Source organism: Schistocerca gregaria, chromosome 2, assembly GCF_023897955.1.
Source record: "Schistocerca gregaria isolate iqSchGreg1 chromosome 2, iqSchGreg1.2, whole genome shotgun sequence".
Lineage (NCBI taxonomy): Eukaryota > Metazoa > Arthropoda > Insecta > Orthoptera > Acrididae > Schistocerca > Schistocerca gregaria.
In genome coordinates this window covers 638888972-638914768 of record NC_064921.1, presented here as the reverse complement: position 1 = coordinate 638914768, position 25797 = coordinate 638888972, and the positions used below count along the sequence as shown (strand labels likewise).

The window sequence follows — 25797 nt, the reverse complement described above, 5'->3', positions numbered from 1 at the left end:
ACTAGAACTGACATGTGATTACATTTTCACGCAATTTGGGTGCATAGATCCTGAGAAATTAGTATCCAGAACAACCACCTCTGGCCGTAATAACAGTCTTCATACGCCTGGGCATTGAGTCAAACAGAGCTTGGATGGCGTGTACAGGTACAGCTGCCCATGCAGCTTCAACACCATACCACACTTCATCAAGGGTAGTGACTGGCGTATTGTGACGAGCCAGTTGCTCGGTTACCATTGACCAGACGTTTTCAATTCGTGAGAGATCTGGAGAATGTGCTGGCCAGGGCAGCAGTCGAACATTTTCTGTATCCAGAAAGGCCCGCCCAGGACCTGCATCATGCCATCGTGCATTATCCTGCTGAAATGTAGGGTTTCGCAGGGATCGAATGAAGGATAGAGCCACGGGTCGTAACACATCTGAAATGTAACGTCCACTGTTCAAAGTGCCGTCAATGCGAATAAGAGGTGACCGAGATGTGTAACCAATGGTACCCCATACCATCACGCCGAGTGATACGCTAGTATGGCGATGACGAATACACGCTTCCAATGTGCGTTCACCGCGGTGTCACCAAACACGGATGCGACCATCATGATGCTATAAACAGAACCTGGATTCATCCGAAAAAATTACGTTTTCCCATTCGTGCAACCAGGTTCGTCGTTGAGTACACCATCGCAGGCACTCCTGTCTGTGATGCATCGTCAAGGGTAACCGCAGCCGTGGTCTGCGAGCTGATAGTCCATGCTGCTGCTAACGTCGTCGAACTGTTCCTGCAGATGGTTGTTGTCTTGCAAACGTTCCCATCTGTTGACTCGGCGATCGAGACGTGGCTGCACGATCCATTAGAGCCATGCGGATGAGGTGCCTGTCATCTCGGCTGCTAGTGATACGAGGCCGTTGGGATCCTGCACGGCGTTCCGTATTACCCTCCTGAACCCACCGACTCCATATTCTTCTAACAGTCATTGGATCTCGACCAACGCGAGCAGCAATGTCGCGATACGATAAACCACAGTCGCGATAGGCAGCAGTTATCTGACCTTTATCAAAGTCGGAAACGTGATGGTAAGCATTTCTCCTCCTTACGCTAGGCATCACAACAACTTTTCACCAGGTAACGCCTGTCAACTGCTGTTTGTGTATGAGAAATCGGTTGGAAACTTTCCTCATGTCAGCACGTTGTATGTGTCGCCACCGGCGCCAACCTTGTGTGAATGCTCTGAAAGGCTAATCATTTGCATATCACAGCATCTTATTCCTGTCGGTTATATTTCGCATCCGTAGCATGTCATGTTCGTGGTGAAGCAATTTTAATGGCCAGTAGTGTATTTAGCCGTTTACATGGCGGAGAGCATTTCCTCGTAGTTGCTTACAGGACGTTGCGTACGAAAAGTCACGTGCGCCAACAGCGCTGTGCTATCGCGTGAAGGCGCGCCCGCGTCCGCCGGCCTTTGACACGGTACGCGGCGCCCCTTTTATGGAGACACTTGCGGCCTCGGCTATCGGCTTTCGGCTCACAGGGTCGGCGATAGCCTCGCAGCACCCGGGCCTCTAGATGCTAACATACGTCTAGCGCAAGGTCGGCGCACAAAGCTAATCTCTACTAAGTGAATGCGTCATGCAAAAACCACACAAGTTTGGAAAAATAAAGTTTTCAAGAAAAAGGAGTTCCAGAAAATCTTCTTTGGTAATAAAACAATAAACAAGTTACTATCACTGTATAATTGTATGAGCTAACTCGTCACTTAGAAAAGAATTACTGATTTCACAAAATAATACATCATATGCACTGTTCACTTCTGGTCATCCTATAGGCACCTCTTCAAGAAATTACTGATTGTAACTACACCATCGAAATTCAATACGTACAAAATATTCTATATTGACTTTTTTGTAAATACTTTGTCACAACTAGAGAAGAACAGTGATGCCGATTCCTACAATACTAGAGGAACAAATGACCTTTATTATCCATAACTAAAGCTATATCAAAGTTTCCATGGGTCTCGATCTGGGGATGAACCAAAGGCTGCGCTTATTGTTCTGCAATCAGCCTGCGCTAGTCACGTCATCTGCGCCGCTGTTTTATTTCAGATTCAGGGCTGCATTTAGTTTCACAGGGTTCAGTCTTGGGTTCCTTATTGTCCTTAATGTTTGTTAAAGACTTGCCAATCTATATTCATGAAGAAACAAACATAGTATGTCGCAGGGATCGAAAGAAGTAGTATGTATCGAATGTAGTCGAATTAAGTCGGGTGATGCTGAGGGAATTAGATTAGGAAATGAGACACTTAAAGTAGTAAAGGAGTTTTGCTTTTTGGGGAGCAAAATAACTGATGATGGTCGAAGTAGAGAGGATATAAAATGTAGACTGGCAATGGCAAGGAAAGCGTTTCTGAAGAAGAGAAATTTGTTAACATCGAGTATAGATTTAAGTGTCAGGAAGACATTTTTGAACGTATTTGTATGGAGTGTGCGGTCATATATGGAAGTGAAACGTGGGCGTAAATAGTTTGGACTAGAAGAGAATAGAAGCTTTCAAAATGTGGTGCTACAGAAGAATGCTGAAGATTAGATGGGTAGATCACATAACTAATGAGGAAGTATTGAATAGGATTGGGGAGAAGAGAAATTTGTGGCACAACTTGACTACAAGAAGAGATTGGTTGGCAGGACATGTTCTGAGGCATCAAGGGATCACCAATTTAGTATTGGAGGGCAGAGTGGAGGGTAAAAATTGTAGAGGGAGACCAAGAGATGAATACACTAAGCAGATTCAGAAGGATGTAGGTTGCAGTAGGTACTGGGAGATAAAGAAGCTTGCACAGGATAGAGTAGCATGGAGAGCTGCATCAAACCAGTCTCAGGACTGAAGACAACAACAACAACAACAACAACAACAAACATAGTTCTTTTTGATGAAGACAAGTATAGTGATCACACCCACCAAACAAGAATTAGCAGGGGAAATAGTAAATAATGTCTTTCAGATAATTATTAAGTTCTTCTCTGCAAATGAACTCTCACTAAACTTTGAGAAAACACTGTGTATACAGTTCAGTACAGTAACTGGCATAGCATCGCTCACAAATATAGACTTCGAACCGAAATCTGTTGCAACTCAGTAGGTGAATTTTTAGATATTAAGCAGTAATTTAAAAAAAAAGATTGTGTAAAGAAACCTTACGTTAAACTGACACGTTGTACGTAATTATGAAATGTCGTATTCATGATCTATGGAAGAAGTATTATGTAATTTAATGCAGGCTGATCCTGTAGTGCCTTCATGGGAACTTTTGTGGTAATTAACCCACAAATATTTTATTTTAGAATACTTTTTGCATTAACATCATATAACGCAGCATTGAAGCTTTATTATTTAACTAGGTGTTACTTGCTGCTGTACTCGCATATCAGTAGTTAATTTACGATGAGTGATGGCGAGCAAGGAAGCTGCAGTACGAGCAGTAACGTCAGCTGCCCTCGCATGTCTACCTGTTTTTTTTACCCCCACTCTTTGTTAAGTAGATTGTTCTAACCCCCTCTCCCAAGCTGTCCCAACTCATCTTGCGCCGGCATGCAAAGCATCGCTGCCGAGCAGTGTGTGCAGAGAGGCATCTGTGCATCATGCATCGTGTTACTGAATTAGCTTTACGTTATACAACATGTGCGTTGTGCAGAAGTGTGGTAGTGTGGATTAAACACATTGAAGATAGTATAAGCATTGAATTCAATACTTCGAATCGTATCACATTGAACATATCTACCAATAAAAACATATTCGCAAAGATGATGTACTTCAAAAGTCAAAGAATAAACAGCTGTTCTAAGTTGTAAATATTTTTCCATAACCGGCGTAATATTCTTCATATCACTAAGTATGTTGTACTGTACACTGTACTGTATGTTCTTCCTCAGTGTTGAAGCTATCTCCACACCAAATTTCATCGAAATAGATTTTGTGTACATACTCGTATTTGACCCGTATCTCTTGAGAATTTGACCCTATAGCTCGGTGTTTACGACATCATATCTCTATGTGTCGTACAATGATAGAATTTTGCATGAAGTGGTATATGCCAATACTGGCTGCAAAATATGTCGTCAATACATTTGGTAGTAAAGAAGTAATAAACTAAAACGTCAAGCATGATGCGACAGACATACTGCATGAACAGCTCAAATGTAGTAAGTGATAAACTTTTTTCCTTCCATCATTTTTTGACAGTTCCCAGCTAAGGAAGTTTCTTAAATGTATGGAATTATTTGTACAGTTAGTTCCAAGTCAATAAGTGCTCTCATTCTCAAGTACTAGACGAATAAAAACTGAGCTATTCGCGCTTCGTGCCCTACACTTTTTTTTTTACCCCCACTCTTTGTTAAGTAGATTGTTCTAACCCCTACAGCGATTCTTACCAGACAGTAAATGATATGTGTACAAAGTCTGGTTGAAATCGTTTATAGGTTCTGGAAGAGATTTTTAACATACATGCACACATACATTTTTATAATATGTATGGATATCCTTTTTTTAGCGCTCTCATTTCGATTAAATGAAGCCTATACGTTTCCCGAAGAGACAGACAACATGACAGTTTTACAGTTTTATTAATTGCATACGTATTGTAAAATTTTGCTGTGCAATTTATGACTTAATGAATTCATGATATTCCTTTTTTTACTGCGGTTGACTTATATTTTATGGCGGCCTATAATAACAGATTACACAAATGTGCATAAAAAGTTTTCTTGCAGTGATAGCATTACTTTTCTGTTACGTTATTGTTATTCACCTACAATGACGAATACTTCATAGTGCTATGATGTGGCCCAATTTTTATTGCTTCTAATTCGTATCAAAATTTGTTAAACCCGTTGGTTTATTTGACAGCTTTGTTTATTTGACTTCTGAGTTCCCGTTATGAGCGAGCCAGCAAGCTACGTGTCAGACGCTATGGAGCTTACGTCTTGTGCCTTTTCCATAATATCCAGTTGACTAATTAAATTTTTGAAAAATAGCTGTCCCCAATTTAAAGAGCTCAAGAATCCGTGTCTGGTGATTGTAAGTATATGGTTTCTTATTTGGCTGCAATGAGGCACACAGCCAATTGGCTTTTTTCGAAAATCGAACTCACTTCAACCATTGAGAGCTGTGTTGACAATATTCTAAACTCTCAGAGATTTCGTTATCTGAGGTGTCACGCGTTTCGGCCATCGCCATTGGGAGAGATGTTGGAGTTTGAAAGGTGATGCTGGTTTAATTCACATCAGTTGTCCACTGAAAATCCTCCCAAGAAGTCGAAAAAGGTAACTCAGCGTATCTTTTATTTGTGAGAGGTACCACATCGCAGTGTTAAAACGAAGTCTTATTTTAATTTTAATTGTTTCTGCAGCGGGCCCTAGCCTTATGACTGTATAGCCTGCTCGTAAACGTGACAGTGTTCATGTCACAGTTACAGGCAGGATATCCCTAATGTGGTCGTTAGCTCATCATTCATAACGAAATCCAGGGTCAATTACAAAACCAAAACGATTATTTAATCATGACCGTATTCCCAGCATCAATAGAGACGGACGATTTGCTATAATAAAATCGGCCCACACAGCCGAGCACCTGCAGCTGACGCCGATCTATAACTAGCTGTTCTGAAATGTGGCAACCGTCCGTCACACTACTTCGTGTGGGCTAACAGAGCAGGTTTTTGGTACGGATAGCACAATACCGCTTCTAGTTGGTCATGTAAACACTCAAATATCGCTTCTGGGAAATTCTCGCAAATGATACCCGTTCCACGTAAGTGCCATGTTGGGTTTTCAGGAATTTATTGGCTTTTTAAAATATTGGTCAGTATGCATGAAACGATTTTGTGTGACGTGAAGACCAGAGTCTCGGTTTTTTATTTACGTTCCCCACCATTTCTGTCACACTTTCGCACAGACTTGATATACCAACCCGCTAAGGTCCAAGTAGTGAGTCTCTGAGTTCGATGCCTGTTGGGATGCCTACTTGATAAGGACTCCAAACACTGCGCAAATACTCCCTGATTTTGTCGCACTAGCCTCTTGCACGCGTATTCCTTTACAGGTGCGTTGGTTTCCGCGGAATAGTTTTAACAAATGTAAGTGTTTCGTTCGCCTTCGTTAATACTCATTTTCCATGAACGTCTCATTTCATATTCCTTCTTATTGCCACCCCTCAGCTCTTACAGGAGGTAAAGTGCTAAAGATGCTCATAACTAGTCACGTAATCAGCTACCATTGTGTTCTTTATCTTTGTTGTTCTCATTATGTTTCATTTATCCAGGTTCAAAGAAAGCTGGCATTCATTATACCACGTGGAAACTTTGTCTATGTCTTTCTTCAGTTTTTTACGTTCCCCCTAAGACGAAACTTTCTTTTACACATCGTCATGTACTATGAACAACATTATGTCACTGCTTATCGTATCTGCTGAAACGTTTATGTGTTTTGAAAATATCATTGGTCCTTTTAAACTTCGTTGGGACACACACCTTGTAACTTTCGTTTCTGCCCATTTTTGTTAGATGTTTGAAGAGCGGTACGTAAACTATATTTCTCAGGTGTGCTAAACTTAATGACAGAAGTAACTTTCGCATAATATGCCAGTACCAAGTAACATAGTTCTATGAAACTTGGACCATACATAGATAGAACTGCAACATTATTATAGTGGCCGGAGATGGGCAAGTGCGGGAACGACTTCAGAACTAGCTGTGGCTGTCTAACTGGCCATGAGTGTCGACAGTGAGCGTCCAGAGAACAAGAGATGGACAACACGAGAACACGAGACAAGCCACAACGTAGAGTGCACGGCAGAATAACATGTCCGAACGGCAAACCACAATGGAATACTAATAAATAGAACCAAGACAACAATATGTGGCGAGAAGTGTATGGTAACGCACAGAAATCACAACTAACTTACGGAGCAGTCGCAGTACGGACGAACAAACAGAACTCAGCCTTTCTCACAGGTTAAGCACGGCGTGCTATTCCTGCCTTTGTAGTCGTGGTTCGGGGTCGTGGCCTAACGCTTTGGATGGGCCTTAGGTTATGTGAGGAGAGCAGTCATGCTGTTGCGGAGAGCGACTCTCTCGCAACAAATCCGGTCGACATGTAGTCGGCCAGTGATGGTGTTGGTGGCCCAAAATACTGACGAGCCGGTTGCTGAAGAGGCTTGCCTTTCCCTAAAATTCAAAGGCTTTTTGTCGGAACCTATGCTGCAGCAAAGGAGGCCCACACCCTCGCCGAGCTGGTGCGTGAGGTACAGCCAGCGAAAGCGCTACGTTAGTTCGAGAAACCGATTTTCAGCCCTTTGTAGGGTAGCGATGTGGGAGTCGGCAGAATACCCCCACAACACGGCCGCGTGCTTCAACACTGGGCGAACAAGTGTCAGACAGAGCGTGACGCCCTGGCGCGGATCAGGCATTGACCGAGGATTGAGCAGAGGCCAGAGCGTGTGTAAACGCCGCACCCCCCGTCCCTGATACACAGACATGCAGCAGCCATGTAAGACTCTGATGGATTCTTATCCCGAGGTAGCTAGCTGTCGAGTCGTGTTGCGTGAGATGGGGCCTCCCGCCACGATGATTGGCCATACAGCCGACGACACCTTCTGTCTGGGAAAGACGACCGCCTGACTCTTCCCTGTAGAGATCGGTAGCTCACGAACTAACGGATCCAAAGGAACGGTTCATCAAGATGAACAGAACGAACGAGGAACGAATTCTAAGGAACGCTCTTTCATAGTTCACTTCGGTTGCGGCTTTCTACTTATAGTTCCCGGGAACGGGAGACGGTCGGTCTCGTTCCGGCAACGGCACATCGGCCAGTCTCGTTCCAGCCTAGGTCCCGTTCTCATCTGTCTCGGTCTCGCTCAGGCTGACTAGTCCTTCTTCGCATGGCCACTCGTCGCAGTTCCACTGCCGACTTCTCATAGTTCAATATCGAGTTGTTCGTTTCGTTGGCTGTGCACGCCTATTCTAGAACTGTTTCGAACCTTTTTTGGACTCTTGAACTTCTGGTTCTTTTTGTATTCTATTCAGCGTTCATGACCGGTAATTAAAATGTATTTTATAACTATGTAAATTACATAAAAATTACGTGGTATCTAATACATACATCTTTTCAGGTAACAAAACGGCATTTCAGCTTATTTCACTATTTCGATAAACAGCAGAAGAAATACTTGTAAAAAGACAAGATTTTTTTGTCAATACACATGCACAGGAAATCAGCACGGCACATGCGAGTGGCCATTTTCCGTCTTTTTTTTTAATCTAAGGTAAAAGAGCATGTTCATTGTTATGGAAGGCAGACCGACTTACAACCGAATGATGTCCGCGTTCCAGAATCGAGTGTCTGGTGCTACATTTTGTAAAGAGAATATGATAACTTCTACAATATTATTTCAGTGGTACAGGATGGCGCACGAAAAATCGAGCCTGAATACTGGACTGCCCATTGTCGCCTATCAAAAGTCATCTATTGTTCCGAAGTTGTTGTTTACATTAGCTTGTTATTTCCTCACTGTCTAATTATTACATGTTTATACATTCCGCTCGTAGCGGTCAACAAATCCTGCGTAATTGGCTAGCATCATGTACTCGGGGCCGGTTTTTCGTGAACCTTAAACTTCAAGAATCACACCTTATGTTATTTCACTGCGATCAGCCACATAACGCTACAGTTGGCTAAACGAGAGGTTTTGCAGAATCACTAAACTTACAAGTGTATCAGAATTATGTTATGAATAAGAACACCCTACTCCAGGGCGGATGCAAGTGCTCCCTCTTGGCGCCCTCCATCTTTAGTCACCTATGCTTAGAGGTCTGCGCGGATGCGGATATATCCGCGGATATCCGCGGAATTTGTTACTCGGTGGATAAAATCGCGACCGGCGCTGATATCCGCGGGTCATCTGCGGATAATGAGCAAGGCATCTGCCCACTACGTATGTTGCAATGGTACTTCAAAACTTCAAGTCTGTTGACATTCTTGGAATCTTGCAGGGCCCGGGTAGAGGGGATGTCCGTTTTCCTCAGCCCCTGGCTACGACCGACGTAGCTATACCCAAGAGACCTGCACCTGATCCGTTTCCGCGACCGTGTCTTTCGTGTGGCCTCTGAAGTGCTCTCTGGGTGGCAAACCTGCCCACTGTCTACCAGACAGGTGCCCGTTGCAATTTTCCGCTGCCTTCAGTCAGCGCTTTGTAGTGACCGAGTGACAACGTGCATCGTAGCAAATATCAGTGAGAGTTCTGTCTTCAAATGAACACCATATCGATGGATACAATTTCGTGTAAAGTGAAAAAAGGTGATTTAACATCAGTGAAGGAAAACAAATTGAAATCGCCAATTTGGAAAAAATTAGCATACGTATTTGATGGCAACGAAAAGATAAAAGATATAGTGGCTTGTTTTGCATGTAAAAAAAGTATATTCCTACACTGGACACAAAAGTGGAACTTCAAATTTGCTTAAATACCTAGAGAGACGTGAAAGTTGCTGAAGTTCCGCCAAATTTGAAGACAGCCGCGACTGAAAAACTTATCAATCTTGTCAGAAAAGACATTTTACCATTCTAAAGTTGCGTGTGGATCTGGGTTTCTCGAGACGGCACAGTTTCTTATTGATGTGGGGGCCAAGTACGGTGCAGTGAGTGCTAAGGACCTGCTACCTCATCCAACCAATCCTAATTTCTATAACCACTGATTTTGCTGTCACTCTTCAGAAGACGAGTTATTTCTTCCAGACAACGTCAATTATTCACAGGTGCGCCAGCGTTTTGCAGTGTAGGCCTAATACTGTAAATATTTTCAACTGGAAATGACGAGGACTGAACGCGTAAGCTATAATATAATCATCGGCTGACATGAATGGCTTCAAAAATTTGACACATCCAAGCAGTGAGTACAAAAAAAAAACTGTCTGTAAATGATGCAATGTGCTAGTAACCGTTTAAAACCATCGCCAATTTCAGCTGCCTTGGCACAAGAGCAGCGAAATATAATTGTTTGTATACACGTATTTTCATCATTTAATACTATTACATTGAATTTTTTTTTTTAAATAGCGTTTCCAATCTCACGAGATCCGAACCGCTACTGTGTGTGCTCGGGAGCGCCAATGCTTTCCTGTTTGGAATGGTCTGCTTTAGAGTAGGTATAGAGCATTTCCTGTGATTTAAAAAGTCAAAAGTAGTTAAGCTGTCGCAGAAATGGCACCCTAACAATAACCATGTCATTACATACCATAATTCTAAGTACCACTGTCCATTACTATTAACCACTCATTCAAAACTTTAATATGCGCTGATGCGGATGCGGTGCGGATGCGGATTGCACTTTTCTTATCCGCGCAGACCTCTACCTATGCTACGAATTTTAAATTTTTCATAAGAACCGTATACCAAGCACAAATGAACGGTGAACGAGTGGACACGAACGGTTCCCAAAAAAGAGCGATCACCAGTGAACTAGTTCCCAAGGATGAACGAGTTCACCCGTCTCTACTTCTCAGCAATAAACTTGAGCCGCCGTTTGGTAGCCCAGGCGTCACATCCAAGTTTGAGGTGGCTTCGCATAGTCTCGATGTTCATACTGCAGGTGAACAAAGCAGTGTCGTCAGCGAAGAGTGTCAGCTTCTTTCCTGCCTCCAGTGTCGCGTTGGCGGTGTACAGGGAGCATAGTAAGCGGCCGAGTATCGAAACCTGCCGCACCCCGTCAAGTATCAGTCGCATAGTCTACGTTCCTGGTTCCGCCCTTCGACGTTCCCTGTTCCGCCCTGACGTGAAAAGCCAGCGGCTAAGTCCCGTTCAAGGTCACCCGCCTAGTGAGCAAACCAGAGAGCCATCTTAAAAAAAAAAAAAAAAAAAAAAAAAAAAATCACGAGTGGTCTGATGCGACCCATAACCACCTCAATCAATCTTTTTTTAGAAAGGATTTCGTTGATCTTTATTTTACAATTGCCATTACCAACTTTGGCCCATATAAAGAGGTATTCATCAGCATTTAATTTCTTCTTCTTCCTAGTACTCAAAACAAATGGCATGCTTGGAACTAGAGTACCATAAGGCTGTTTAGCCAACAGTCCTGTAGTCTCAGAAATACTCCATGTCTTCCAAGTCAGAATGTTAGCATCAGGAAAAGCTTCAAGGCCACCATAATCTGCTTGATTGCCCCACACAACAGCAAGTGTGAGCCAAATACATTCGGACCTCCAATCAATTGCTGTTTATTAAATTGACCAGCAAGGTCAATATCAATAGCCTTCAAACTGCGATAGACAGGTACACTGCGCCGCCAGCGACGACGCCATGCACGTCGCAGAGGCATTGCTGTGGCACGTTAACACAAGTGAACGTAGGCAGGACCGCAAGAGAACACTGGCTGATGACGGGACGCCGTGCAAAAATAGTTTGCACACTTGGCCGTCATGCTACACGGAGTCAGAGGCCTTAAACACATCCAGGATAATGCCCCAGGGTACTCCTTCGTCTCCAGTGACCGCATGGCTGGCTTCGCCAGACACAGCACTTGAAGAGAGGTGGCGTGACCACTTGTCCGGCAGTAAGCGCTCCTGGCTCACATGCTTCAGTAGCTGCTTCAAGTATGGCCTCTCGAATATCTTCGAGAGGGACGGAAGCAAACTTATAAGCTTATAGGCCGTTAGTTCGATGCCTGCTGATGGTCTTTGTTCGTCTTCAGGATGGTGACCACTTCCATGTGTTCCACGTGGAAGAGCAGGCCCCCGAATGGAGAATCTGATTGAAGACGTCTGCCAGATACTGATGATCCCCCCCCCCCCCCCCTCCCTTCTTCCGAGTGAAGTCCTTGAAGACGATGTTGGTAAACCCATCGCGGCCTGCCACTCTCCTGGTTTCTAGAGACTGGAATTGCATCGCCAGTTCCTCGTCCGTGATTGGTGTGATGACGTTATCAGCCGTCTGAGCGGCCAGGAAGGTAGGCAGTCAGTGATACTATACCACAATTCTTCCCCAAAGCGACTGGCAACCCTTCGGGCACCTCGGGCAGTCTATATGGTCCCTACTCGTATCAGCATCACGAACTCACCCCGTCACAATAACGGACAGACAAAGTGCTAGCAGAGGCCGCCACTTCCAAGGGTCCTATTCACGTCCGCTACGCATGGACCAGAAAATAATGCCGCACCTATTCCACCGCCGATCGCTGTAAAGGTCGGCGCCAGTGCTGCGCAGGTAAGGTCTTCCGGCTTCGAGAGCCTCTCCTAGCCTCTAGTCGGGTGCGACCCACCCCATCGTCTTAAGATGCTGTGAGTACAGTTAGACTGCATCCAGGATACACTTTTCTGTTCCTTTGCTGGTGTTATTCGGGACAGCTTGATCGCACTCAGAATATTTTCCATAGAAGTGTATTTGTCTATGAAAATCCTAATTGTGTTACTTTATCAGATTCTGAAATCTCCGTACTGCCAAGTCTATATACTAGTGAGATACAGTAATTGAGATTTTGTTACTATCGTCGAAGCAGACGTTTCTTTCCCTGGTCAATAAACTTTTGTAAACTTCGATCATTGTTTCCCCTGTGTCAGTGTGAGCGGCACATCAGGTGACGCACGGGATGTGGTCATCATCGTCAACCACAGGGGAGACGTTGGCTTCAAAGGCAGCAGCCAGCAAGTTGGCCTTTGCGTCAGGGTTGCAAACGACAAATGGTTCAAATGGCTCTAAGCACTATGGGACTTAACATCAGTCCCCTAGACTTAGAACTACTTAAACCTATCTAGCCTAAGGACATCACACACATCCATGTCCGAGGCAGGATTCGAACCTGCAACTGTAGCAGCAGAGCAGTTCCTGGCTGAAGCGCCTAGAACCGCTCGTACACAGCGGTCGGCTGTAAACGACATCCTGGCCGACTTAGAGTGGCAGGATGCGTTGGCAGTGACACAGGAAGCTCTGGACGACACTGAAGTGCCTCCGTCCTCGGCGTTGAGGATGGAGGTGAGGTCCCCACAGTCCCTGTTGTTCTTCAAAAGCGGCATTGACCTCCCGCTGTTGGCTTTTCAGAGCAGCCGCGAGCCTGATAGGCCTGCGCGTCTTCAGTACGGTACAGAAGGTAACTGAAAGCAATACGCCATGAGACAAACAGAAATGACTCTTTTGTCCAATGACAATAATTACACTGTACTCACAGCGATACATGATGGCTCCCTGCACATCACATGCTTCTTAATGAAATGTGCGATAACCAGGGACAGCATTGCATGCTCTACAATATGCTCCCATGCTGGCCACACAGTTAGAAAGGATTTCTTGCTGTAGGGCGTTCCATCCCTCCACCAGAGCGGTTCACAGTTGCTGAAGGGTTCTTTCCTTCTTGGCAGATTAAAACTAACACAGTTTTAATCTGCCTGGAAGTTTCATATCAGCGCACACTCCGCTGCAGAGTGAAAATATCATTCTGGAAACATCCCCCAGGCTGTGACTAAGCTATGTCTCCGCAATATCCTTTCTTTCAAGAGTGCTAGTTCTGCAAGGTTAGCAGGAGAGCTTCTGTAAAGTTTGGAAGGTACGAGGCGAGGTACTGGCAGAAGTAAAGCTGTGAGGACGGGGCGTGAGTCGTGCTTGGGTGGCTCAGTTGGTAGAGCACTTGCCCGCGAAAGGCAAAGGTCCCGAGTTCGAGTCTCGTGGACACACAGTTTTAATCTGCCAGGAAGTTTCACGATCGTTTTGGACGTCCAGGAGTAGTGGTATGAGGGAGCACTATGTTACATGGGTTCATTGACGTCCAAATCTTTAAACACGGTGCATTCACCACTTAACGCTATTGTGACGCTGTATTCCTTCCCTATGTCCGTTCTTGAGGGTGTACACTCGGCCCTGACTTCATGTTTACACATGACATGGTGTGATGCAATCGAAGAGCGCCGATGGTGGAGCTCTAGTAACGAGAGGATATTCCGCGAATGGACTAGTCTGCCCGTTCACCCGACAAATCCCATCGAACGAGTGTGGAATGCACTGGACACTCGTACTGCAGCAGGCCCACGTGAACCAACGATCATCGAGCAGTTGTCAACACTGCTGCTGGAGGAAACGAACGCCCTACCACCATAATTCCTTACCAACCTTGCAGAATCTTATGGAGCACGCATAGCCGTATGACGTGATGTTACACCCTATTAACAACCATAGCCCGTCTTTTGCAATGTCCAAGGGACTATAATGACGCGCCCTGACTAAGTGTAATTATTGTTTATGAATAAAAGTCTCATTTCTTTTGGTCTCATTACGTATTTCTTTCAGTTATTTTCTCTGCTACACTCTAGCAGTTCTTCCTACGTATGTGAAGCAGTAGGGAGCTGGTTGTGGAGTGAAAAGGTACTGGGACCACAAAACAAATTATACTTTAAGATCAGCTTATTATCAGGAAAAAATTAAACTCTTTACAATGAGAAAAAATATACTATCAAGTACAATTGTTGAAATACATGAGAGTGAGATGGTAATTAAAAAAACAACAAGATCACCCCACATTCGCACTCCAAAATGAAATTATTAAAATAATTCAGGTACTAAGCAATTGCAATTAAATTATTAATTGCCCTACAACATTGCTCGTTAACAGACAAATCAAGGACGTCACTTGATTAAGGATAAGACTATACCCAAGTAGACTAAGGCTCATTGATAAATGTTTCCATGGCACGCGAAAATAATTTAAAATACTAGATGGAGTATCCGGCTTCGACCATGGATTTGATATGAGATTGTGTGGAAGTTGGAATAAAAGCATAGAACTTTAATAAGAGGTAAAAAAATATTGGAAACACATTCTAACTATTTACAGTACTTGTTAAAGTGTAATAAGTAAAAAATCTTTATTGGAAACATGTTCTAACTATTTACAATAATTCTTAAGGTACGAGAGGTAAAAACAAAATATAGGAAACGTTATCCGGGGTATATATGTACAAATTTTTCGAATTTCCTATTCGAGAGTAAGAGTCTTTGAGGTTGGTGCCGCAATATTTTAAAATTTGTCCTTTCCCTTTTTAATTGTAAAACTGTAGGACAATTTGACTGGACATTGCAGTCTTTTAAACTGAAATGGCAGTTAGTAGAGATCAGTGGTGCCCTCGGAATAAATACTGTGTGTCCCTTGTACTTTCCAGTCATAAGCTCGGCTTTGATGATGTAATTCAAGAGCTGTTTGATGACTATCCTTGTTCCATTGCGTAGTTTTGGTGAGTTGAGATTTCTGAGTGTACGATTGGAGGTCCAATTTTAAGTCTAAGGCAGTGTAATGGCATTCCTGGTACTTGCTAAGAGTTTAGAAGTTCTGTAGGGGAGTCCACACTTTCAACGTTTAGCATCGTATTGACTGATTTGTATGTTCTCTCTTCGCCAGGAAGTTTCTTTTGAATACTAAAGCTGATATCGTCGTATTATCTTTGATGCCAAAATTACCATTTCAAATAGCCAGTCCCGATGGTAGAGTTGTGAACAATGTTTGAATAAATTTTGTCGCTGAATTAGTTTTCAGCACTGGCTATGTTGCAGAAATCATTGTAGATGTTAATGAGACCGGTCGTCTTGCAAGTAGGATATGTGCCTTCGTCTATTTGTAAAATGTGCTGTTGTTTCGTCTTTCGATAGTTCAACTCTCATGTTTTTTGATAGTCGCAGTATTTGTATGTGTGACAGAGATGTTATTTTTTTTAAGCATGCATTGATCTCGTGTGCTGGTGTTGACTTGGGGATAACTGGATGTGTTTGTCGAATATCTCCTGAGAATATGAGTAGAGCTCCTCCCATCACTTCAGAGTTTCCTCACACGTTTTGTAATGTTCTGTCCACGGCTTCGAGTCTCTTCACCGGCAATACATACAAGGAATTGTTCTTCGGTTATATTCAATGGTAGTTGTAGGGCGGAACTGACAGTTCGCCCTCCTCCTATAACACTGGCTGCAAGGGCCGGATAACGCCATTGCAAGTATTATGCGTTGCTTAGCGCGTATTTCCGCCAGCAATAGATTTATTAGAAAGGTTTTCCCGGTGCCGCATGATGCGTCCAAATAAATAATTCCGCCAGTGTTGTCCGTTTGGTCTATGATAACGTTATAAATTTCCTTTTGATTGTCATTGAAAGTCGTTTGTTTTGAGCAACGTACTGAAGTACTTCGTTGAAGGTACAGCTTTTTCCCTTTGTAGTTTCGAAGTTTAGCACACTCATAGCATCTTTCCGTGGTGCTTGCATCCCACGCTGTACTAAGGTCTGGTTGTTTAGGGCTAGATATATATCTTCTAGGCGAATGAGTGTTTCATTGAAGACGCCATCGTTGAGTTCGATGATCAGTAGAGGATAAGCTAGTCGCATTTGGTACAGTATGTCATCACTCATACTCTCTTTCAAGAAGTCCCACAGCTGTTTTGCATTCGATGGATTACTTGCTTTTGGAATTATGGTGAATACGTTTCTCATTTGTTCAGCTGGAGCTGTGAGTAACGCTTATTGTAGTGCTAATTTTCAATGGTTGTTTTCCAGTAGCCCTAAGCGTTGGCATGCTTCTCTGTACGTCTTTCATAGGTAACTGTCAACAATCTTGAGATCTGTGAAACTTGTTGGTCGCCGTATTCCGTGTAGCAACATCCGGGGATAGAAACATTCAACGTTGTTCGTATGTACGGTGTATACTCGCCGTAGTACGCCAGTTTTCATGATTTTTGGATGACCTTCTACTGGAATTCTGCTTTCGTCGTTGAAAGATTTTTCTTGCTGTGTTCCACGTATAATAGGCAGGGACGTCGACATACAGTACTGTTTCCGCGAATGGATCCGTTTGGCACATCTGGTAAAATGCTGTTAATGTTGTATTCTGAGGTGGTTCGCTTGCAGTTTTTTTGCCGGTGTCTTTTGTGAAGCAAATTCTCTACCCATTCTCTAAATGTACTGGTAGATGTTGCACAGTTGGTTCGAGTTCGTGTATGGGAAACCGAAAATCTGCCCCTCTGCTTCGTTACTGTTGATGCCTCTTCCCATTTTGTACATGAGGATCTCGTCGTCTGTTTTGTTGTTCGCTGTCTTTGGCTATTTGAAATACTGTTATCTCACTACCTACGTTCACATACTAATCCATATTTGATGGATTTGGTTAAAAAATGGTTCAAATGGCTCTGAGCACTATGGGACTCAACATCTGTGGTCATCAGTCCCCTAGAACTTAGAACTAATTAAATCTAACTAACCTAAGGACGTCACACACATCCATGCCCGAAGCAGGATTCGAACCTTTGACCGTAGCAGTCGCGCGGTTCCGGACTGAGTGCCTAGAACCGCTCGGCCACCGCGGCCGGCTTTGATGGATTTCACTGAATTGCAGTTTTCCATGTTTATGTGTGCTTGGAACATTTTGGAAAGTTGTGTTTTACGTGGTCCAACCGATCGATGTCCTCCCCCGGTGGCAGAGTGGTGACCGCGACAAAATGTCAATCCTAAGGCCCGTGTTCGATTCCCGGCTGGGTCGGAGATTTTCTCCGCTCAGGGAGTGGGTGTTGTGTTGTCCTAATCATCATCATTCCATCCCCATCGACGCACAAGTCGCCGAAGAGGCGTCAAATCGAAAGACTTGCACCAGGCGAACGGTCTACCCGACGGCAGGCCCTAGTCACACGACATTTACATTTACCCACTGATTACCTATTTGCAGTTCGTAGCTGCATCATATTCGTAATTTTGCTGGGAAGCCACCGTTTTTGGGTGATCGTCTCTTTATTCGGGTAGCCATCAATTCCGGTTTGTGTGTCATTCAAGTATGATTTTGGGTTTTTTTTGTACATTTTCCGTTTTTCATACATGGCGCGTAGGGCTAATGCCCCACATGATCTATGAATAATGTTTTTCACTACTACGTTATACAGTTCTCGAACAGGATCTTCTTGTAGATTGTGAAATTCAGCTTGGATGATTTTGTCGATATCTGTGAGATGAATTCTGTAGTGTAGCCATATGAGATTGTACGAGTGAGGCAGTCCTCATTTTGCCATTCGACTATGTACAGATTTAAATCTTATCTATATTGCTTTACCAGTATTTGATATTATCAGACTTCTCTAATTGAAGGAACCTTTCTTTGCGTGCGCCATTCATCCACCGATATCTTCCTTTATTCAATCGTTACTGCGTGGACAGGAGAGTGCTTTGTCTTATCCTGCTCAGCCATTTCCTGTACTGAAGATGAACGAATCACTATCTTCTTTTCTACCTCCCTTCTTCATTGTCGTCTTTGCTTCGTTCCTGCTTAACTCAAGTTGCGTAGTAAACTGTCTACCTTTTTCATTCGATATTTCTTGAGTTTTGCATGTCTGCGGCGTCTACTGTACTTGTGCAAGGTAATGTCTTAATATCTCCAAAATCGAAAGGTTTGACAAATCTGCTAAGGCGCTGAGCTACATATCAGGAGAAGTATATTTCATAACCATATCTAGTAACTTAAAATTATGTTTTCTTCAGTCGAATGACATAACACTTTCACACGCACTTTCTCCTGTATTTCCCCAAATGAGCTACCATATGAAATTCACGAACATCGAAGCGTCTTCAATCGTTAGTAGAGGGACAACGGTTAAAGGCCCCAGTGTTCATAGAACCTTAAACACCAAACCACACATCAGAATTGGAAAGAAAGGTGATGCTGGAATTTTTTGTTTCAGGTGCCTTGCAGTTCTCTGTATAAGCCAGTGAAATTCTGCACTGCATTTGTCATCTTGACGGGGCTAGGACTTCTCCTTGTATATGGTCTGATGCAATTAACAGCGGTGAGTAATTCCGTTAATATTCTTTTTCTTTGTGTCTTTGGGGACTGAAACACGAACCGGTCGAAAATTATAAAAATCTTAATCTTGTGCAAGGCACCAAAATGATTGCTGCATGTAGAACGAATCTACTTCTCAGTTCATATCCCTAACAACTCTTTAGACGTACAAGAAACATGGAGTTTTGCTTGTATGGGGCTTATTATTTTCAAATGTTGTGTCAAGGTCTTAGACCTCCGACAGTGTGGTGCTTTATAAGAGGCCATTTGCAAGGTGTTTTCTCAACCACAACGGTGAAGAGCAGCGATAAGCCATCTGAGACTGAAAGTACTCCCGTCCCACTAAGAGAGAACAATTCCAATTTTTTGGTACATCTTGATGGCCGTTTGTGGTGAGAATTCTTTCTGGTTCCCTCTCTTCTCGATGTTCCAGTGCATGACAGGTGCGTGGAACATCGCCGTCATACGAGGCTACAACAGCCGGAAAATTCGGCAGTAGCAGAACACTTCTTAAATGAGGGACGCAGTATGAAATTTGATGAAACTGTGGTAGATGCCAAAATTTCCGGTTTTTGGAACAGTGTCTATAAAGAGGGTATTGAAATTAGGTTGGCTGATAATTTAATCAACAGAGACAATGGATTTCCTCTTAGCAAGACGTGGAATCTTGTATTATCTCGCATCAAAATGGAACTCTCTTCGGTGCGGCCCTGAGTGCGATATATCGTTGCCAGCAGTGTTCCACTAAGGGCGGCGCCACCCCCCTGTCTTGAAGGGCAGCAACCGTGATGGGCGGCGCATGCGCCGTGTACTGAACGGTGGCCTGTATAGGATGTCGATTTGCAGCCTGGCGTCAGTTCTCAGCGGGACTCATCACCAGAAGCAGCATTTTCCTGAAGATGGCGACCAGTTGGACCGCCGAATATCGAGTCAAGTTGATTTTAGGATCAAGCAGCAAACCCGAAGAGACTTTCAAGATTTATTATGCCGGGAAAGCCTACGTGATCATATTCTTTAGCATATTTCAACCAAACAGGAAATCTTCCACCGAGAAAATGGATAGCATAATATATTACCAAATTCAGAAATACACTCTTTAATTAACTTTGTCGATATTTTATCATGACCACTACAAGTATTTTATTTTATAGTTTTTATGGTGGATGTTGCTTCTAATAGGGTAGGAACATATTCACATGAGTGAAGTTACGTGTAATGACTGGTCTGAAGTACTCTATGGCAGCATGTACTGAGTCTGACAACTACATCGTTTTGGTAACATTTATGAAATGATTGCTAAAAAGTTTTTCAACTCTGTGTAAATCGGTTACCAATGCATCAGTTACTCTTAATAATCACTGCCCCTCTTCATGTCTGCTTCTACGAGTCTCCTACTTCACTATATCCCATATTGCCTTTACATTTTTATCTCATGTGATTATCTTTTCCTTGTTCCGTATTAGCTATGATGTATGTCCTTCTAATGAGCTATAACATCAATATCAGAGCTGTTTCTGACTGACAGATGCAGTTTTCTCTTTGTTTTACTGAACACCTGTATTCCTTGAGTATTCCATCGTTTCTCTGTAGAACCTGGTCTAATCTGGATTACGTTTTGGAAGAAAAAGTATTCAAATAATGTAAAAACATTATAAATAAAAGTGATTTAATTTTCATTCATGGAATGAACGCTGTATACATTACTCTAGTCTTTCAAGAGTGCCCTATAATTAACAATTTTTGGCTTACGACTACCCTCTTGAATAGAGATTTTATAGATTTTATATGCTGTTTGGCCTTAATACTTGGCAAAAAGAATTGCATATCATGGTCTGAAAGGCCATTAACTATTGGTTTTTGATATAGTTTTGTTCGTTAGACTTTTCTATGAATGTACTGTCAATAGCTGTTGGTGAGCAATTAGCTATCCTATCTGGGCAGTTTATGATAGGAACTAAGCAGAATGACAGTGTTGCTGACTTATAAATTCTTATTGGGAGAGGCTTTAAGAAAATCTACGCTATTTATTTGTTTGTTGATGTTAAATAGGCCATTAGATCTTCTAGGTGATTTATGAACAGATTAAATGTACCTGTAGGTGCTGGAAATATACTTACTATTATGAAAGATTTGTTTCGAAATTATAGTTTTCTTTCGCATGTTTTTATGTGCTCCTCTAGCAAAATTTATTAATGCCTCTGATCTTAAATTTATGACAGTTCTTGATGAATGTGGCAACTACTTTTTTCTCTATTTATGCTCTACAAAAGGAAATGCTGACCTAAATCCTGTAACAGCTAACACATTTATACCAACAGTCACGTGATGTTCAGGGAAGCAGGTTATGTCAATTGAGTTTGAAGACTCTAATCCATCAATGCAGATAATCAGTTCATTAATTGTACTTCTTAGTCCTCGAATGTTTAGATTTCATAAAGACAGCTGCCATTTGACTGCGACTGACTTAAAATTGGGTGGAAATAAAATTTCTGCTGCTTGCTGAAAATTTTTGACCAACAGCTGTTTGTGCTAATGCACTAGGCCAGGTTTGTATTGTTTGGTTCCTTTCTCGAACTGAATGTTTGTTTCCGTCCTAATCTCTCAAAACGTAGTTCATGTCTGTTTTTTTTTACCCTAAAAAGGTGTTGTTCTGAACTCTGTAACCACTGGTATTTCATGACTCATGACAGTGCCTCTCCCCTTAAACTTTTTGCTATTAGTCCAGCCAGTTTACCCTTCCTTTCCTGTTGAGGCAAAGGCCATTCCTGGTATAAAATCAGCCATTTAGAGAACCAACAGAAAAGACGCCATCTCCAAATTAACTTTCCAGACAAAACAGCTCAAATGAGGTCGGTCATTGTGTCTGAGAACAGACGCAAAAACAACATCGATATATTTCGATGCTGATGGAATCTTTGCCAGGTCAACTCTAAACTGCACGCAGGATTTCTGTCAGTACTATTAGCTGGCCCATCCATAATAACCACAGACTCTTCCTTGATGAAGTCTCTGCCAAATGATCCCAAATTCTGTATTACCTGCTCCATACCAGCACAAGATTTTTAAAAAAATTTGGTTCCATGGTATTCTGATCCTAGACCATCCTGAAAAAGTTAGCCAACACTTAAGCTTGAGAACTATGAAAAAGAACTTTATTTCTCTTTAATGATTTCCCTACATTCTTATTTTTCAGTGTACTGCTGAAAGTTTTTTCGCGCTGTCTTCACTTGAATCTGCTTGAGACTCATCGGTTTCTAACTGAAGACATGGGTAAAACATATTTTTTACACTGACAACAAAGGTGTTGGATGAAGTTGTAAGCATTTGAACTGCTGCTGCTGCACAACGTTGTCACACAAACTAGCCCTACCTGTTATGGAATAAGCGCTGAGAGCTGCGAAGTTTCGGTGGATCACACGTAGAAGTTCTGCAGTAGGACTTATCCTTAAAACGAATATCCGGAAGCTCCTCTTATAAGTTCAAAATTAGAAGTTCACTAATCTTTAATCACGTCTTTAAGATACTACCGGTGATGAAAAGGTCTTTGACAGTCTCTTATAATGTTAACACACAGGTAGTTAGTATGGACGTAAGCGGAGAATAATAGTTCTTATATCACCAAATAATAGAAGCATACACAGTACAGCACCTATTAGTTCATAATTTTTTCCTTGTGGCTAGATACATTAAATTTTCTAGCTGCAGTAACATCTGATTGCTATTATTTCTGACAAAATTCATTATCTCATTGCAGTCATGAGAAAAAACTGAACGATCTCCACAATAAAGTTCTATGAGGTGAATTTTCTCCTACCATTTCCATAATGTTGATCGCGTTCTTTGACTGTAACGAATTTGTTCGCCACGAGTATGTTCATCCAGGTCTAACAGTGAAGTGAACTCTTTACATCGACGTCTAGAAACGTTTTCGATATGAAACCAGTCTGGTTTGTGGCATTCTCAGGACTGGTTCTCACTGTGTAACAATGCAAGACCCCATACTGCTTTATCTGTTACCGAGTATCTGGCCATACATTCTGTTATTGTCATCTCATATCCCCCATAATCAACAGACCTATTGCCTTGCGATTTTTTCTTGTTTCCGCGAGTGAAAAAGCAACAGAAAGGATAGCTTGTACAAGATATCACAGATATGCAACGGGCTATGACAAATAAGATTACAGGCTTCGTGGTTGAAAATGTCCCTGTTTTCTTCCAAAACACCCAGAAAGAATGAGATTTTCACTCGATAGCGGAGTGTGTGCTGATATGAAACTTCCTGGCAGATTAAAACCGTGTGCCGGACGGAGAATGGAACTCGGGACCTTTGCCTTTCGTGGGCAAGTGCTCTACCATCTGAGCTAACCAAGCAAGACTCACGCCCAGTCCTCATAGTGACGAAAGGGAAAGATCCCGAGTTCGAGTCTCGGTCCGGCACACAGTTTAAATCTGACAGGAAGTTTCACATCGAAAAAGGTTGGCAACTGTGTGTATATAGCCAAAGGGACTATTTCGGCAGCAGCAATGATTATTATTTGGTTAATTTTTAGAAAAACCTGTCCTTGAATTTTACTGACTAAGGGAGTAGATGAAATAGGAATGTGTCACAGCGTGTATAAAATTCAGTAGTGCTAAACTTGTGGAAGCTTGACACGCTGTGCAGACTGTACGCCTGACGTTGCAAACAGCTTTCGGCGCCGTCGCCGCTGCAGAGGGTTCCACCGGCGATGGCGAGGACGACCAGCGGCCCAGTGGAGGGCCTCGCGCAGACCTCCGCCTCGGGCCGGCGCTTCTACAGCTTCGAGGGCCTGCCGTACGCCCAGCCGCCGCTGGGGCCGCTACGCTTCAAGGTGCGCGACGACGAAGCCAGGGCGTTGCGCTCCACCGTGGGTCTGCCACACTGTGCTGTAACTTATATCAGTGTCAAACTGTCGAGGATACAGTGTGTTTCAAAGACAAGGGTCATTATTACAGGTATTCCCCACAAGTGATCATCATCATCATTTAAGACTGCTTATGCCTTTCAGCGTTCAGTCTGGAGCATAGCCCCCCTTATAAAATTCCTCCATGATCCCCTATTCAGTGCTAACATTGGTTCCTCTTCTGATGTTAAACCTATTACTTCAAAATTATTCTTAACCGAATCCAGGTACCTTCTCCTTCGTCTGCCCCGACTCCTCCTACCCTGTACTGCTGAACCCATGAGTCTCTTGGGTAACCTTGCTTCTCCCATGCGTGTAACATGACCACACCATCTAAGCCTGTTCGCCCTGACTGCTACATCTATAGATTTCATTCCCAGTTTTTCTTTGATTTCCTCATTGTGGACACCTTCCTGCCATTTTTCCCATCTTCTTGTACCTGCAATCATCCTAGCTACTTTCACATTCGTAACCTCAACCTTGTTGATAAGGTAACCTGAATCCACCCATCTTTCGCTCCCATACAACGAAGTTGGTCGAAAGATTGAACGGTGCACAGATAACTTAGTCCTCGTACTGCCTTCCTTTTTGCAGAAGAGAATAGATCGTAGCTGAGCGCTCACTGCATTAGCTTTGCTACACCTCGCTTCCAGTTCTTTCACTATGTTGCCATCCTGTGAGAATATGCATCCTAAGTACTTGAAACCGTCCACCTGTTCTAACTTTGTTCCTCCTATTTGGCACTCAATCCGTTTATATTTCTTTCCCACTGACATTACTTTCGTTTTGGAGATGCTAATCTTCATACCGTAGTCCTTACATTTCTGATCTAGCTCTGAAATATTACTTTGCGAACTTTCAGTCGAATCTGCCATCACAACTAAGTCATCCCCATATGCAAGACTGCTTATTTTGTGTTCACATATATTACTCTCACCCAGCCAGTCTATTGTTTTCAACATATGATCCATAAATAATATGTACAACAGTGGAGATAGGTTGCAGCCTTGTCTTACCCCCGAAACTACTCTGAACCATGAACTCAATTCCCCGTTAACTCTAACTGCTGCCTGACTATCCATGTAAAGACCTTTAATTGCTTGCAAAAGTTTGCCTCCTATTCCATAATCTCATAGAACAGACAATAACTTCCTCCTAGGGACCCGGTCATATGCCTTTTCTAGATCTATAAAGCGTAGATACAATTCCCTGTTCCACTCATTTGCCGTAAGCTAAAGATCTGGTCCTGACAACCTCTAAGAGGCCTAAACCCACACTGATTTTCATCCAGTTGGTCCTCAACTAATACTCGCACTTTCCTTTCAACAATACCTGAGAAGATTTTACCCACAACGCTGATTAAAGAGATACCTCTCTAGTTCCTACAATCTTTTCTGTTTCCATGCTTAAAGATTGCAGTGATTACTGCTTTTGTCCAGTCTGATAGAACCTGTCCCAACTCCAAGGCCATTTCAGTTATCCTGTGTAGCCATTTAAGACCTGACATTCCACTGTATTTGATGAGTTCCGACTTAATTTCATCCACCCCAGCTGCTTTATTGCACTGCAATCTACTGACCATTTTATCCACTTCCTCAAATGTGATCCTATTTCCATCATTATTGCTATCCCATTCTACCTCAAAATCTGAAACATTACCGATCGTATTTTCACCTACATTGAGCAACTCTTCAAAATATTCCCTCCAGCTGCCCAAGGCATCCACAGGATTCACCAGCAGTTTTCCTGACCTGTCCAAAATACTTGTCATTTCCTTCTTACCTCCCTTTCGAAGACTGCTAATTACACTCCAGAATGGTTTTCCAGCAGCTTCACCCATAGTCTCCAATCTGTTTCCAAAGTTTTCCCCAGATTTCTTCTTGGATGCTGCAATTATCTGTTTGGCTTTGTTTCTTTCTTCAACATAACTTTCTCTGTCTACCTGAGTTCTAGTGTGTAGCCATTTTTGATAGGCCTTCTTTTTCCTTTTACAGGCTGCCTTGACTGTGTCATTCCACCAAGCTGTTTGCTTCTTCCTACTTTTACACAC

At 42.8% G+C, this 25797-nt stretch overlaps 1 protein-coding gene across 1 annotated transcript in view; it reads left to right on the top strand.

The window, feature by feature from the left end:
- LOC126334681 (esterase E4-like) overlaps nt 1-25797 on the top strand; it is a 178367-nt gene that overhangs the window by 21310 nt on the left and 131260 nt on the right. Inside the window, exons 2-3 of the mRNA XM_049997157.1 lie at nt 18725-18829; nt 23514-23675. Of these exons, the coding sequence (XP_049853114.1) occupies nt 18725-18829; nt 23514-23675 (267 nt within the window). The remainder of the gene's footprint in view (nt 1-18724; nt 18830-23513; nt 23676-25797) is intronic.